General features: G+C 50.4%; 1 protein-coding gene across 2 annotated transcripts; it reads left to right on the top strand.

Annotated features, from left to right (window-relative positions):
* The first annotated feature begins 6 nt into the window (after positions 1–6).
* Positions 7–6,346, top strand: Ltbr (lymphotoxin beta receptor). Of its 2 annotated transcripts, none has more exons than XM_010611611.1 (10): positions 7–203; positions 311–407; positions 687–812; positions 879–1,031; positions 1,256–1,352; positions 1,461–1,558; positions 4,229–4,336; positions 4,626–4,651; positions 5,125–5,341; positions 5,557–6,346. In XM_010611611.1, the coding sequence occupies exons 1-10, from the start codon at positions 108–110 to the stop codon at positions 5,796–5,798; spliced, it is 1,260 nt and encodes a 419-aa protein (XP_010609913.1). In that variant the 5' UTR covers positions 7–107; the 3' UTR covers positions 5,799–6,346. The 2 variants fall into 2 exon arrangements, with proteins under 2 accessions (XP_010609913.1, XP_010609912.1); XM_010611610.1 differs by having other exon boundaries at positions 4,226–4,336.
* The last annotated feature ends 7,342 nt before the right edge of the window (positions 6,347–13,688 follow it).

Below are 13,688 nucleotides of genomic sequence, written 5' to 3'. Positions count from 1 at the left end.
AGCTGGGCTCGGGAAGCCGCCGCCATCACCGCTCAGGACGTCCGGGCTTCCCACCCTCCTCCCAGGCCTCCACCCATCAGCTCCAGCGGCTGGGCCCAAGTGCCGCCATGCGTCTGCCTCCAGCCACCTCTCCCTGCGGCCTGGCCTGGGGGCCACTCCTGCTGGGCCTCTGCGGGCTCCTGGCAGCATCCCAGCCCCAGATGGTGAGGGGGTGGGGAGGCTGGCTAGGGCAGCGGAGGAGGACATGTTCTGGGCAGCTCTCTGCAGCCTGGTGCCCACCCAAGCTGACCCAACCCTCTTCCCCTGGAAGGTGCCCCCCTACCACTCAGAGGACCGCACGTGTGGGGACCAGGAGAAGGAGTACTATGAGCCCAAGCATCAGGTCTGCTGCTCCCGGTGTCCCCCAGGTGAGAGGCGATGACCCAGGGCAGCCCGGACACGAGGGGTTGGAGGGTGGGTGGACCCTGCCCCCTGGGAAAAGTCACTGGCATGGCCAGTGAGCAGGAAGCACTGGCCGCAGTCACTTCGGGCACTGAGGTTTCCCCTCACAGCTGGGCCTGCTGGAGAGGCAGGAAGACAGCAAGCCAGGGGGCAGGGAAGGGGCACAGAGACAGAGCACCATGCGGGCCATGCAACCAGGGGCAGTGGTGAGACAGCATCCCGCCCCTGACACCTGCACCTTCCAGGCACCTTCGTCACAGCCGAATGCAGCCGCAGCCAGAACACGGTCTGTACCACGTGTGCCGAAAACTCCTACAATGAGCACTGGAACCACCTGTCCATCTGCCAACTGTGCCGGCCCTGTGACCTGGGTGAGTGGTGTGCAGGGCCGGGGTCCCCAGAGACAGCCCCTCCCTGAGCGCCTGTCTCCCCATCAGTGCTGGGCTTCCTGGAGGTTGCACCCTGCAGCAGCACCCACAAGACAGAGTGTCGCTGCCAGCCGGGAATGTTCTGCGCCCACCGGGACGCAGAGTGTGTGCACTGTGAGCTGCTCTCTGAATGCCCGCCTGGCACTGAGGCCGTGCGCAAAGGTCAGAGGGCAGCTTGAGAGGAGGTCGGTGCGGGCGGGAGCATGGTGCCATGTCCACGGTGACCCTGGTGTAGTTCCCCTTGGCATCAGGTGCCTCTTCTCCTTCATGCAAAAGGCTGGTACCCCAGTAGGGCTGTGCAGAAAGGTAAGAGCTACAGGGCGGCCGGCAGGCAGCCGGGCTCTGCCTGTCCGCTCATCCTGGCCACCTTGCCTTGCTCTCACCAGGTGGAGATGAGGAGGCTGACAACACCTGCATCCCCTGCAAGGCAGGGCACTTCCAAAACACCTCCTCCTCCAGTGCCCACTGCCAGCCCCACACCAGGTGAGTGCCCACCCGTGCCACAAGCCGCAGCTGCCAACAGCCCATCAGCCCCCTTGAGCGGGCACTGGTAGGCAGGGGGGAAGAGCTCACCGTCCTCTTCCTCTGCAGATGCAAGGACCGGGGCTTGGTGGAGGCAGCTCCAGGCACTGCCCAGTCTGACACAAGCTGCAGGAACCCACCGGAGCTGCTGCCCCCCGAGACACCAGGTGAGGGCCGGGGCCAAGGGGCCTGAGGTGGGGCCTGGAAATGCTTTAATGCTCTTCACCTTCAAAGAGGGAAGACTAATCCTCCTCCCAGAACCTGGGCGTCCCTAGGCTAGTTCACTTACCCTTTTTAAATTAAGGACAATGTCTTGGGGAGGTGCACCCCACACTGAGACAGAACTGTACCTGGCGCCTCCATCAAAAGCCCTTTCCCTGGACCGCAGGCCTCACTGTGAGGCCGCAGGCAGATATCTCCCCATTGGATGTGCTTGGTTTTTCTCCTGCAAACTGAGTTTCCTAGTCTGGTGGATACAATTAAAGGGTGTTTCTGATGACTGTAATCCATGTTGACAGCTGATTAGCTTTTTCAAATTACCAGAAATTTTTAATTACAGCTCTTATTTATTGAGAGCAGCATGTCAGGCCTAAACACTTTCTGTTCATTATCTCCTGTCATACTCTTACTGATTCTGTGACATACAAGGGCAGATCAAAAATATGGTATTGTGTGTTCAAATAAAAAATTATAACAGTGAGCCAGGCGTGGTGGCACACGCCTGTAATCCCAGCATTCAGGAGGCTGAGGCAAGGAGGATCGCTGTGAGTTTGAGACCAGCCTGGGCTACATAGTGAGTTCCTGGTCAGTCTCAACTACATAGTGAGACCCTGTCTCAAAAAACCAACCAAACAAAAAAATTATAACAGTAAAAGACACTTCACCATTAAACCCCCTTGAGACACACACAGAAAGTAGCTTGGCTTCCCTCACTGTGAACACACTTACCTATGACTCTTGACACTTTCTGAAGCAGTTCTGGAAGTCCTCCTTTGTGGATGTCTTTATAGGGTGTGATCAAACACATGGGACTGCTGCGGCTGTGCACGGGGCAGTAAAAAGGCAGGCTCATAACATTACGGCACCATGTGGCCGGTGGCTCTTCCCTGGAGTCAAAATGACCATGAAAGAGGGACCAGGGATTTAGCTCAGTGGTTCCGCCACCTGCCTTGCAAGTGCAAGGACCAGAGTTCAATCCCCAGTACCAAAAAAAAAAAAAAAAGAAAGAGAAATCTTTTATATTGATTCAGTACAGTTAAAGACACTAGCAAAAGCAGATCTCCAGAATTGCTTCAGAAAGTGGCAGAAAGATGGGCTAAGTGTGTTCAGGGCAAGGGAATATCTTAAGGGAGATTCACGGCAGCGTGTCTTTTGCTGGAATTAATAGTTTTAAAAGTAAAGCATTCACCATGTTATTGATCATGCTGTACAGGCTCTGTTATTACACTCCTTGGGGGAAACTGAGGTTAATGGAGGTTAAGTGACCACCCATGACCAGTTAACCATGTTATTAAGACCTGTACCCAGGTCTGTTAACTCTAAAGCCCATGGGATCACACACACACACACACACACACACACACACACACACACACACACACTGTAGAAAATTAGGAAATGCAGATAAGCAAAACAAACCCACTCACAGAATCACTGTTTACATAGCCACACTTGATATTTTGGTGCATTTCCTCCCAGGCATTTTCCTATGCATGTCTACACATATGAATATTTTCACTAACAGTGCAATCATTTGAGTGTTTTATAACCTGCTTTTTCTTACACTGGTGCTGGAACCCAGGGCCTCATACATACTAAGCAAACCCTTAACCACTGAGCTATATCCCTGCCTGTATAATGTATCCTACCTATTTTCCCATGTTCTCTTAGAGTTTTTAACTGTGTATCAGATAGCCTGGCGCTCTGGGCATGGAATTTGGGCATGAAGCTCATCATCTTGTTCTGTATTCGAAAAGCTGATGCCTGGACCCCTTAAATCACTCTGCTGGGCAGAACCCAAGTGTCTTGCACCAGACCTGGGCCCAGTCTCCCGTCCCCCATTCTGCATCGCTCCCTTAGGCAGCAGACTCAGATGCATCAGAGGGGGTTGAATTCCCAGGACACAGCCAGGTGCTGGACTCACACCTAAAAGTCCCGCCACTCTGGAGGCTGAAGCAGGAAGGCTGAGAGCTCAAGACCAGCTCGGGCAATTTAGACAGAACTTGTCTCAAAAACCGCAAAGAGCTGAGGATGTAGCTCCGTGGGGTTCAGTCCCTGATGCTGCAAACAAACAACAAACAGCTCCCCTGGTACAAGCGCCCAAGCCCCCTAAGCTTCCCCAAGCAACACAGATGTGCACTGTTGACTCCACGCTCTTGATACATTGTCCACGGGACAGAGCAAGGCAGGAAAGATCAAACTCCCACCACCTTGTCCTTCCGAGGGCAAGGGGACAAGGACTTGCACAGGCAGAGCTCGGAAGTGGGGCTCCCTGGCCAGCTGCCCCTGTACTCTCCTCAGAAATGTGGCTCCACCCTGTGGCCCAAGACTGTTCACAACCCCAACCCCACCTTCCCCTACTACCTTGGCCCTTGAAGACCATCTGCCCTCGCTCCCTCACTCTGCCCCAGCCCTGCAGCACTCCGGGCCTCTCCATCCAAGATAGGGCTCCCAAGCCCAGCTCAGGGCTCCTCCGTAGCCCTGAACTAGCTCCCAGTCTGCAGTATGGCCAGAGGAAGAAACTGCCCCCACTTCTGAATTGCCCAAAGGACAGGAGGCTCCCCCTTAGCTTCCACCCACCCTTCCGGCCATCACCCCTCCTGTCTGCTGTCCAGCAGGAACAATGCTGGTGCTGGCCATCCTGCTGCCTCTGGTCTCCCTTCTGCTGCTCACCACTGTCATTGCCTGTACCTGGAAGAGCCACCCCTCTCTCTGCAGAAAGCTGGGTAGGGAGAAGCCAGCCCTGGGTCCATGTAGGGCTTGGGGAGGGGCGGGGATGTGCAGCTGCCCCAGGGCAAACCTTCACCCCGCCCCTTGCCCTCAGGACTTTCAACCCTGCTCCCCACTTCCCAGCACCTTTCTCCCCAGTTCCCTCATTCCTGGGCTGCAGAGGAGGGAGGGTAACATCAACCTTTTCCTGCTGGGACACTGGGCGGGGCAGCATCCCAGGCTGGGACCCCAGGCAGTGGAAGGCTGGGTGCTGAGGCCTCTCCTCTATTTCATTTTTCATTGCAGGATCGCTGCTCAAAAGGCGGCCAGAGGTAACCAGGGGGCTGGAGAAGGTGGCATGGGGGGCAGCAGACAGAAGAACATGGGCTGCATGCAGCTGACAGTTTATTGAACACACCATGCGCCCGGCACCACGCCAGGCACAGGGTGGGGACCAGGTACCACAGGGAGCAAAGCTAAGCACCTCCCCACCTGGAGTTTATGAGCTACCAGCAAGAACAAAGTTAAATAGGAGTGGGGTAAAGGGTGAGGGTGTGTTGTTCTAGACAGAGCAGGCAGGGAAGGCCTCTCCCATATGCTGATATTTGAGCAGAGAGCTGAGAAAGTGAGGGAGCCAGCCAGGGAGCTGGGGAATAGTGCTCTAGGAAGCATGGGTGTCAGTGCAAAGGGCCTGAGGCAGGGTCTTTGTGAGGAGCAGAGGCAGCAAGAGTCACCAAAGTGAGAATGGGGTGAGATGGGGCCTGGGTCCCTCATCGGTAGTTGGTTCCTTGCCGCTCTTCCACAGGGAGAAGAATCCCCCTCCTGCCCCCTTCCAAGAGCCAACCCTCATGTCCCTGACTTGGTGAAGCCACTCCTGCCCATCTCTGGAGATCTGTCCCCGGGCCCCACCAGACCCCCAGGACCCCCACCTCTGGAGGAAGTGCTGCTGCAGCAGCAGAGTCCTCTGACCCAGACCAGGGAGCCGGAGGCTGAGCTGGGGGAGCAGAGCCAGGTGGCCCATGGTGAGTCGGGGCAGGCAGAAGCAGGAGGGCTGTGAAAGCGGGAGAATGGGGCAAAAAGGAGCAGAAACGCCATGACGGGGGACAGAAGACCTGACAGTGGCCAGCGCCACACCAGGAGACAGAAGCCTGGAAACCCAGCAGCAGGAGGCAGAGGTCTGAGCAGCGGCGTGCCCATGTCGGGGTCCCCTCACAGAGCTCTGCCTTCCTTCCCACAGGTGCCAATGGCATCCATGTCACCGGGGGCTCCGTGACTGTCACCGGCAACATCTACATCTACAATGGGCCAGTGATGGGCAGAGCGCGAGGCCCTGGAGACCCCCCAGCTCCCCCTGAACCTCCGTACCCCACTCCTGAAGAGGGCGCTCCCGGGCCCTCGCAGCTGTCTGTGCCCTACCAGGAAGATGGCAAAGCTTGGCATCTGGCCGAGACAGAGACCCTGGGGCGCCCCACGCTCTGACCAGGCCGAGGGCCGCATGGATCCTGGGAAGTGAGAGAAGAGGGTCTGAGAGCCTCCTCCGAGGCTGCCCACCCTCAGGACTCCTGCGCCTGGCAGCCCCAAGGGACCAGGCTCAGGTACTGCTGAGAGCGGCGGGGCCCAGCGGGACCACACCCCACAGGACTCACCCTGCCTGGGAGCCTGTCACCTAGTGTGGACCCGTAGCCTCCGGCACAGACGGGTGGTACGCCAATCACTGCCCGCCACGGCACTCCGCAGCAAGGGGAGCTTGCCCTGCGGTCCGTCACCCACAAGGACGTCCTCGGACCTCAGGGGACTCAGGGTGCTCAGCCCCAAGCTTCGAGGGCCCACGCCTCACACAGACCAAGGTGGACCCTGGTGCGGCCGAGGTTGCCTGAGGGTCACTCGCCCGGCCTCCTGGAGGAGGGGGGACGGGTTGGTGGAGCAGGGTCGGGGAGGGCTACAGTATGGGGAAGTTTGGGAACGGAGGAAAATGACCAGTGTATTTATAAATTGTAGTCACATGTAAATAAAGAGATTGAGACCCAGGCAACTTATTTTCTCAGGATTTATGCAGAGCGTAGGTCCATCAGGGCAGTGTGGAAGCAAAGGGCAGGACGCTCAGCGCCACACAGGGGTCCCTGGGGACCTGGGTACGCAGCGCAGATGGAGCAACGTCAGCCAGCGGTGACAGCTAACAACACAGGAAATAACTTGTCCAGTTCAGCTGCAAATGGCAAAGCTAGGATTTGCACCTCACCGGTCTGACTGTAGCAGTAATAAACTTCATAACCACCACCTCCAGGCTTCCTTCGGCGAGGGGATTGGGGGTGTTTCTGTTTTTGTTTTTGCCATCCAGGGGGTGTAGCCCAGGACAGCAAACTGTGGGCAAGCCAGGCACCGGTGGGCCGCACCCCGGCCCCCAGAGACTTCCTCCCTCCAGCTCTCGTAACCCAGACTCTGTGAAAGGTGCTCCCCAGGCTGGCCGAAGGGAAGGAGGTGCACCAGAAACAGGCCGAGTTCATGCTCTGGGTGGGAACTGACATCTGGGGAGCTCTTTCTGGCTCAGAAGGAGCTCCTTGCAATTACTGATCTGTTTTTATCTCACCCCCCCAAAAAAAATAAGAACTTTAAAACTCCTCTAGCACTGGGCCCGATGGCAGAACTGGAACCCAGCCCTCCAGAGGCTGAGGCAGGAGGATCAAGAGTTCTAGGTTAGAGCTGGGGATTTAGCTCAGTGGTTCTGCTGCCTACTTCACAAGCCTAAGGTCCTGAGTTCAAACCCTGGTACCCAAAAAAAAACAAGAAGAAGAAGAAGAGTTCAAGGTTAGCCTGAGCTGCATACCAAGACCCTGCCTCAAAAAGAAGGACCAGGAGTGGCTGAGGGTGAGCTCAGTGCAGAGGCCTCAGATTCTATCTCTGATAACAAACAAACACACGCAGACCTTTCTCTAGTGCTCTCATACGAATGTTTGCCCCCGCATCCACTACCCAGCCTGCGCATTGCTCAGCAGAAGCATCCCAGCTTGAAGGATTGCTGGGCAGCAGCTGCCAGCCCATGGCTCCTTCCATAAAAGGTCACTGCTGCAGATCCAGCGCTAGGAGCTCTGCTGCTGGCGTTCTTCAGGACGGTGCAGCGCCAGACACCAGCGCCGGGTCATTCAAGGTTCCTGGAAAAGCATGGGGTCCAGCCTCCCTTGGTGAACTACATCTCTCCACCCAAACACCCTCACCCTGCTGAGGTGAGCCCAGCAATCCCTCCTCTGCTTAGATAAAAAGTTATACATGTCGCAACAAAATAAAAGGAGAGGTGTCTGAAGAAGAGGCTCTGAGGCTCAGCCCTATTGACCACGTTCAAATCAGGAACCCAGCTGCTTGTGCTGTTAGAAGCAAAGTCTCATTGGCATTGCCCACACAGTTCCTTGAGGCACATGACATATTCCTGGTGTGGGCACTTTCTTCGAACCCGGCTGGCCTTTTTTGTGTGCAATTGCTTTCTATCTGTGCTGCGTGGCATTCTAAGGTTTTATTTGTGTACATCTTGAGCACCTCCTGTTAAGTCCATCTGCTGGTGTTGTCTTTGCCACAGCAATGAGATTGGCTCTTTTAATTTTTCTAGCCCAGCCACCACTGAATTCTCTCATCTATAATCATTTTGGGTTTTGTTTTTTATTCTCTGAGGTTAACGCCTGTAAAAAATGTGAAATCTCTCTCCTAATTTTTAAACTTCTAATAGTTTAAATCTTATCTAACTGCATCGCCTAAGACCTTCAGAGTGTTAAATTGCAATAGACATTTCCATCTTGTTCCTGACTTTCATGGCAGTAGTTGAACATTCTCTCAATAAGCAGAGGGTACTGATTTTATTATGCTGAGAAAGTATCCATATGTTACTATTTTGCAACAATCCAGTGGATAAAGGGTGGGAGCCAGCAGCTGGAGGGGAAGGCTTTGCCACACGGATGTGGAGAAGGGTGGGTGGGTGGTCAGGGTGTGTTCATGGGCTTACACCCCAGCACTTCTTCTGTGGCTTATTTTGGGACTTTGTTAAATTAATCTAAGACTCACTTTAATTTCAATATTTGGAAAGTGTGAAATGAGTAGTTACTATTACCAGGCATCTTAAGATAAAACAGCAAACAAGACAGGCCTGATTCAGCACTTTCTGGAGCTTGTGAAATGATTACTACGATGTAAGAGACACATGTAATCAGGGACCTAACCTAGGCCTGGAGACAAAGAAATGTCCCAAAGGAAATGTGTGATGCCCTGAAGAATCATGAAGGGTTAGCTGAGTGAAGGTGCGTGGGGAAGGAGCCCTCCTGGGGGAGTAACTGGGGTATGCAAAGGCCCTGGGACAGGATCTTAAGGGAAGGGAGATGAAACTAGAGAAGTAGGTAGGAAACAGGTCACTCAGACTTATAAACTACAGTCTAAGCAGGATTTCAGACTTTAATTTAAAAGCAATAGGAAACCACTAAAGTATTTCCTCCGATGCAGTAAAATAGGGAAAGTGTACTAATCTTAGATTTATAGGCCAAAGAGCTGTGACATGCTCCTGTTACCACCCCTGCGGGATGACTGCACACTCTCCTACTCAGGCTCTTTATGCTGTCCCAGCTCATACAAGGGACACAGGGTGTCTGAGACAAGGGTACCCCAGAGAGACACCTTTTTTTTTTCCTTTTTTGATTTCTATCCTCCTCAATCTTGCTTATACTTTAACTACTTATAAATGAAAATCGCTCATTAGTTCCCTTTTCGTCTTTCTTTTGTTAGTGCTGGGCACTGAACCCAAGGCCTCACACATGTTTTACTTTTTCCATTTAAGCTTATGAGCCGTTTTTTTTTTTGTTTTTTTTTTTTTTTGACTGGGGATCCAACTCCAGCCTTTGCACTTGCAAGGCAGGCAGTGCCACCACTGAGCTAAATCCCCGGCAAGCCTTTCTTTTTCATTTGTGATTTTGTTTTTGTGTATGAATGTCCACTTGCTTCAGCTTCTTTTCTTTCTCACAAAGAATCAACAAGTGGGATCTCATCTTATTGAAAAGCTTCTGTACAGCCAAAGAAACCCCAACAGAGTAAAGAGACAGCCCACAGTGAGGGAAAGAATTTTTGCCAGACAGAGGACTAATAGCTAGAATATATAAAGAACTCAGAAAATTCAGACCCACTCCAAATTGAAAGACCCAATCCAAAAATGGGCATCTGAAATGAACAGGCATTTCTCAGATGAAGTAGAAATGGCAAATAAACATATAAAAAATGTTCAACATCACTGGTCATTCAAGAGATGCAGATGAAAACAACACTGAGATTCTACCTCACTCCAGAAAGAATGGCTGCTATCAGGAAATCAACCAATAACAAATGCTGGCGGGGATGGCGGGGACCCTGTTCCACTGCTGGTGGGAGTGCAGACTGATGCAATCACCGCGGAAATCAGTGTGGCGATTCCTCAAAACACTAGGACTAGAGGTTTCATTTGACCCAGCTATTCCCCTTCTTGGTATCTTCCTAAAAGGATTAAAAGCATCCTACCACAGTGATATATGTGCACCCATGTTTTTTAGTGGCACAGTTTGTAATAGCTGAAACTTAGGAACAGCTCTTATGCTCATCAACCAATGAAAGGATAAAGAAAATGTGGTTTTTTTATACAATGGAGTACTATTCTGCCATAAAGAAGGATGAGCTTGACATTTCTAGCTAAATGGATGGACCTTGAGGCCATACTCTTAAGTGAGATAAATTGGACACATATTTAAATACCACATGGTTTCTCTGGTGTGAGAAACCAAAAATGGAAATAAGATCCAAAATATATAATAGATGTTGGGAAATGGGAAGAAAATGTTCAAATGGGAAGGGGAACAAGGGAGGAAGGAGTGAGAAAGGAAATAAGGGACAAGAAAAAAGAGATTAGAAAGAAAAATGGAAGCAAAGCTTTTGTAAATAAGGAAGGGAAGAAGGGTAGAAGGAAGGGGAGGGAAAGGAAAAACTAAGAATGAAGATATATCACGTACAGACACAGATGCCCTATGGTGAATGTGATCATTACGTGTGGCTAAAATGTACCAATGAAGGTTTTTCTTCAAAGAAAAAAACCAAGACCACCTGTCATGTAAAGGTACAAGATCCCAATAATGAATGTAACTGTACTGTATCCCTAAATGTACCAATAAACTCAATAAAAGAAAAAAAACAAAGAAGAAGAAAAAAGACAACACATGGGGGAACTCACACATTCAGTGCACAGACAAGAGGAAGAGAAACTGACAAGGGCGGTGTGAAGGAAAAGCCAAAGAAGTAAGAAGAAAACCAAGGCAAGATGATGGCTGGAGAAAAAGCATTCTAAGAAGGCAATGGCCATGATGTCGAGACAGCAGAAGGCAGGACAGGGTCTGCTGGACTTAATGAAGTGTGGTCATCAACCTTAGCAAGCATAGGTCCGGCGAAGAGAAGGGGTGCAGGGGGTGAAGCTGAGTGGATGGTGAGATGAGCTATCGCGTCGCATAATTCCAGAAGGCACTTTTCAAGCTGTGCCCCAGGAGACACCAGGAAATCGGACTACAGTATAACAGTGCTCCCTAGAGCCCCGCAAGTGGAGAACCGGTGAGGGACCCGCACCTGCAGTGATGGACAGCGTCCCCCTAGGGTCGCCTCCTCAGCCTCAAGGGCCAGTGCTGCTGCATTACCCAAGGACGCAGGGCATGGGGCGTCTCCTCCTGTGTGTGTCCTTTCCAGCGAGATGTCTGTTGAGATCTATGGTCCATTTTAAGAATCAGGTTGTGTGCTTTCTTCTTGTTGAGTTCCTTGTTCTTTGTTTATTTTGTAGAACAATCCTTTTATCAGTTTCGTCTTTTGCAAGCATTCTCTCCCAGTCTGTGGCTTTGTCTTTCCCAAAGCAGAAGCGTTCACTGAAGCCCATCCCGCTTACCAATTCTTCCCTCCATGGCATGCGTTGTGGTGTCAGATCTTTCTAGATCATCACCAACCAAACCCAAAGTTGTCAGGCTTTGCATGATTTGCATTAACGTGTAGGTTGACTTTTTGTGAAAGACATATGGTACTCATTTGGCTTTGTTCTGTATGTGAATCACCATCTGTTGAAAGGGTCATTCTTTTCTCTCTTGTGTTGCCTTTTCTCCTTTGTCAGAGGCCGGTTTACAATATTTATGGGTCTGTTTCTGGGCTCTTCATTGTTTCACTGACCTGGCTTTTCTTGCACAGAACTGCGCTGTCTTTGTTACTGTGTTTTTTTGGGTTCTTTTTGCGGGGGGTTTTGGTACCAGAGATCGAACTCAGGTCCTTGCACTTGCAAGGCAGGCAGTGGCACCACTGAGCTAAATCCCCGGCCCTTATTACTGTGGTTTTCTACAGAACAAGGACAGTGCCAACCGTCCAACTTGGCTTCGGAGTCCATGCACATCCACCAAACAGCGGGCTGGGATTCTGACTGAGACTGCACTGAACCGATTAGTGAATTTAGGAAAAACTGACATCTTAACGAAGTTGAATCTCCCTTTCCATGAACATGGAATAGCCTTTCCTGTATTTAGTTCTCCTTTTTTTTTCTTAATCCAAGTCTTGCAGTTTTCCTCATAGAGATCTTGCACACACTCTGTGATACCTATTTTATTTTGGTGCACTCTAAAGCATCTGGCGTTTTCCTTTTAACTTTAAATACAATGTGTTCATTGCTAGGGTACAGGAAAGTGATTGGTTTTTGCAAGGCAGGCAGTGGCGCCACTGAGCTAAACCCCTGGCAGCGATTGGTTTTTGTATATTAACTTTGTATCCTGCAACTTGGTATATAATCATCTATTAATTGTAGGAGAGCTTTTTCTTTATAGATTTGTTTTCACCAATTCTTTCAGATTTTCTTTTTCAGACAGGGTTTCACTATGTAGTTGAGACTAACCTGGAACTGACTATGAAGCCCAGGCTTGTCTCGAACTCACAGCAATCCTCCTGTCTCAGCCTCCTGAGTGCTGGGATTACAGGCATGCACCACCATGCCCAGCTCAATTCTTTCAGATTTTCTACATAGACAAACATATCATCTTGCAAACAAAGGCAGTTTTATTTCTTCCTTCCCAAATATACACATTTTACTTCCTTTCCTTGTCTCACTGGATTAGTTAGAATCCAGTAGGATGTTGAAAAGCAGGATGAAAGAGACACCCTTGCCTTGCTTTTTATGCTAGGGAGAAAATCTTCTAGTTTCATCAAGTATGATATTAACAGAAAAGTTTTTGTGAATTTCTTTGTCAAGTTGAAAGAGTTTCCCTCTAGTCCTACTTTACTGAGATTTTATTATTAATCTATGTTGGACTGTGTCAAACATTTTTCTGCACCTACTGATATGACCATTTGCTTTTTTTCCTTTAACTTGCTGATGTGGATTACACTGATTTTTTCAAATGTTGAACCAGAGCTGCACAACCAGGGTAAATCTCATTTGGTTGTAGTAGATTATTATTTACATATACAATTATTAAACTATTAATAAAATTATATAATTAATAAATTATTGTTTTATACATAATTGGGATTTGATTTGGAAAACAATGCTTTGTAAGGATTTTTCCATATATATTCATGAGAGATACTGGTCTGTGGTTTTCTTATTTTGCAATCTCTTCACTTGGTTTTGATGCAGAGTAATGCAACGGTGGCCTCGTAGAATGAATTAGGAAGTATTCCCTCTGCTTCTATTTTCTGGAGGAGATTGTAGAGAATTTATACACTAAATGTTTGGCAGTTAGCAGTGACCCCCGTCCAGGACTGGCGCAATCTGTTTGGAAGCTTATTAATTATTGATTCAATTAATAATATAGACCTTGTCATGGTTTATACCCAGATGTCCCCCAAAGCCTCGTGCACCCATAGGTGGGGCTTTGGGGAGGTGACTGGATCATGGGGCATGATCTCAGCAGTGCAGCAGCCCCTGGCGGGTTTAGAGCTAAAAGTGATGCCGGAGGTGGCGCCTGGTAGAGGAGGGGCCCTGGGGCATGGCTGGGAGGGTCAGTCTTCCCCTCCTCCTTCCAGGTCTCTCTGCCTCCTGCCACCACAAGAGCCTCCTCTGCCATGCCCCTCTGCCATGTTGCCTTGCCTTGGTCTGAGTGAAACCTTTACAAACTGTGAGCTAAAATAAACCTCTCCTCCTTCAAGTTGTGGGGGTTGGGTATTGTGTCTTTCTGGCCATCCTGCTCTCTTGCTCCATGCAATGACCATTTACACCTCCTCTTCTCAGACTTCCAAGCCCCACCTCATCCTTTTGCTCTCAACAGATGACCTAGAACCCACCTTCATCAAATACTAAGCAGCACCAGATTTATAAGCACACATGCATCTGCACCCATCCTCACCTCCCTCCCCTCTCCA

The sequence above is a fragment of the Fukomys damarensis genome, unplaced genomic scaffold (genome assembly GCF_012274545.1).
Source record: "Fukomys damarensis isolate Sample0158 unplaced genomic scaffold, DMR_v1.0_HiC HiC_scaffold_19, whole genome shotgun sequence".
Taxonomy (NCBI): Eukaryota; Metazoa; Chordata; class Mammalia; order Rodentia; family Bathyergidae; genus Fukomys; species Fukomys damarensis.
The sequence above is the reverse complement of the archived record's forward strand: the minus strand, read 5'-3'. Positions and strand labels throughout refer to the sequence as shown.

Excerpts from the sequence above, each read along its gene's own strand:
- Ltbr (XM_010611610.1), top strand. The coding sequence starts at position 108 with ATGCGTCTGCCTCCAGCCACCTCTCCCTGCGGCCTGGCCTGGGGGCCA. Across the intron at positions 813-878 it reads GTGCCGGCCCTGTGACCTGG|TGCTGGGCTTCCTGGAGGTT; the intron begins GTGAGTGGTGTG and ends TCTCCCCATCAG. Across the intron at positions 4,337-4,625 it reads CTCTCTCTGCAGAAAGCTGG|GATCGCTGCTCAAAAGGCGG; the intron begins GTAGGGAGAAGC and ends TTTTCATTGCAG.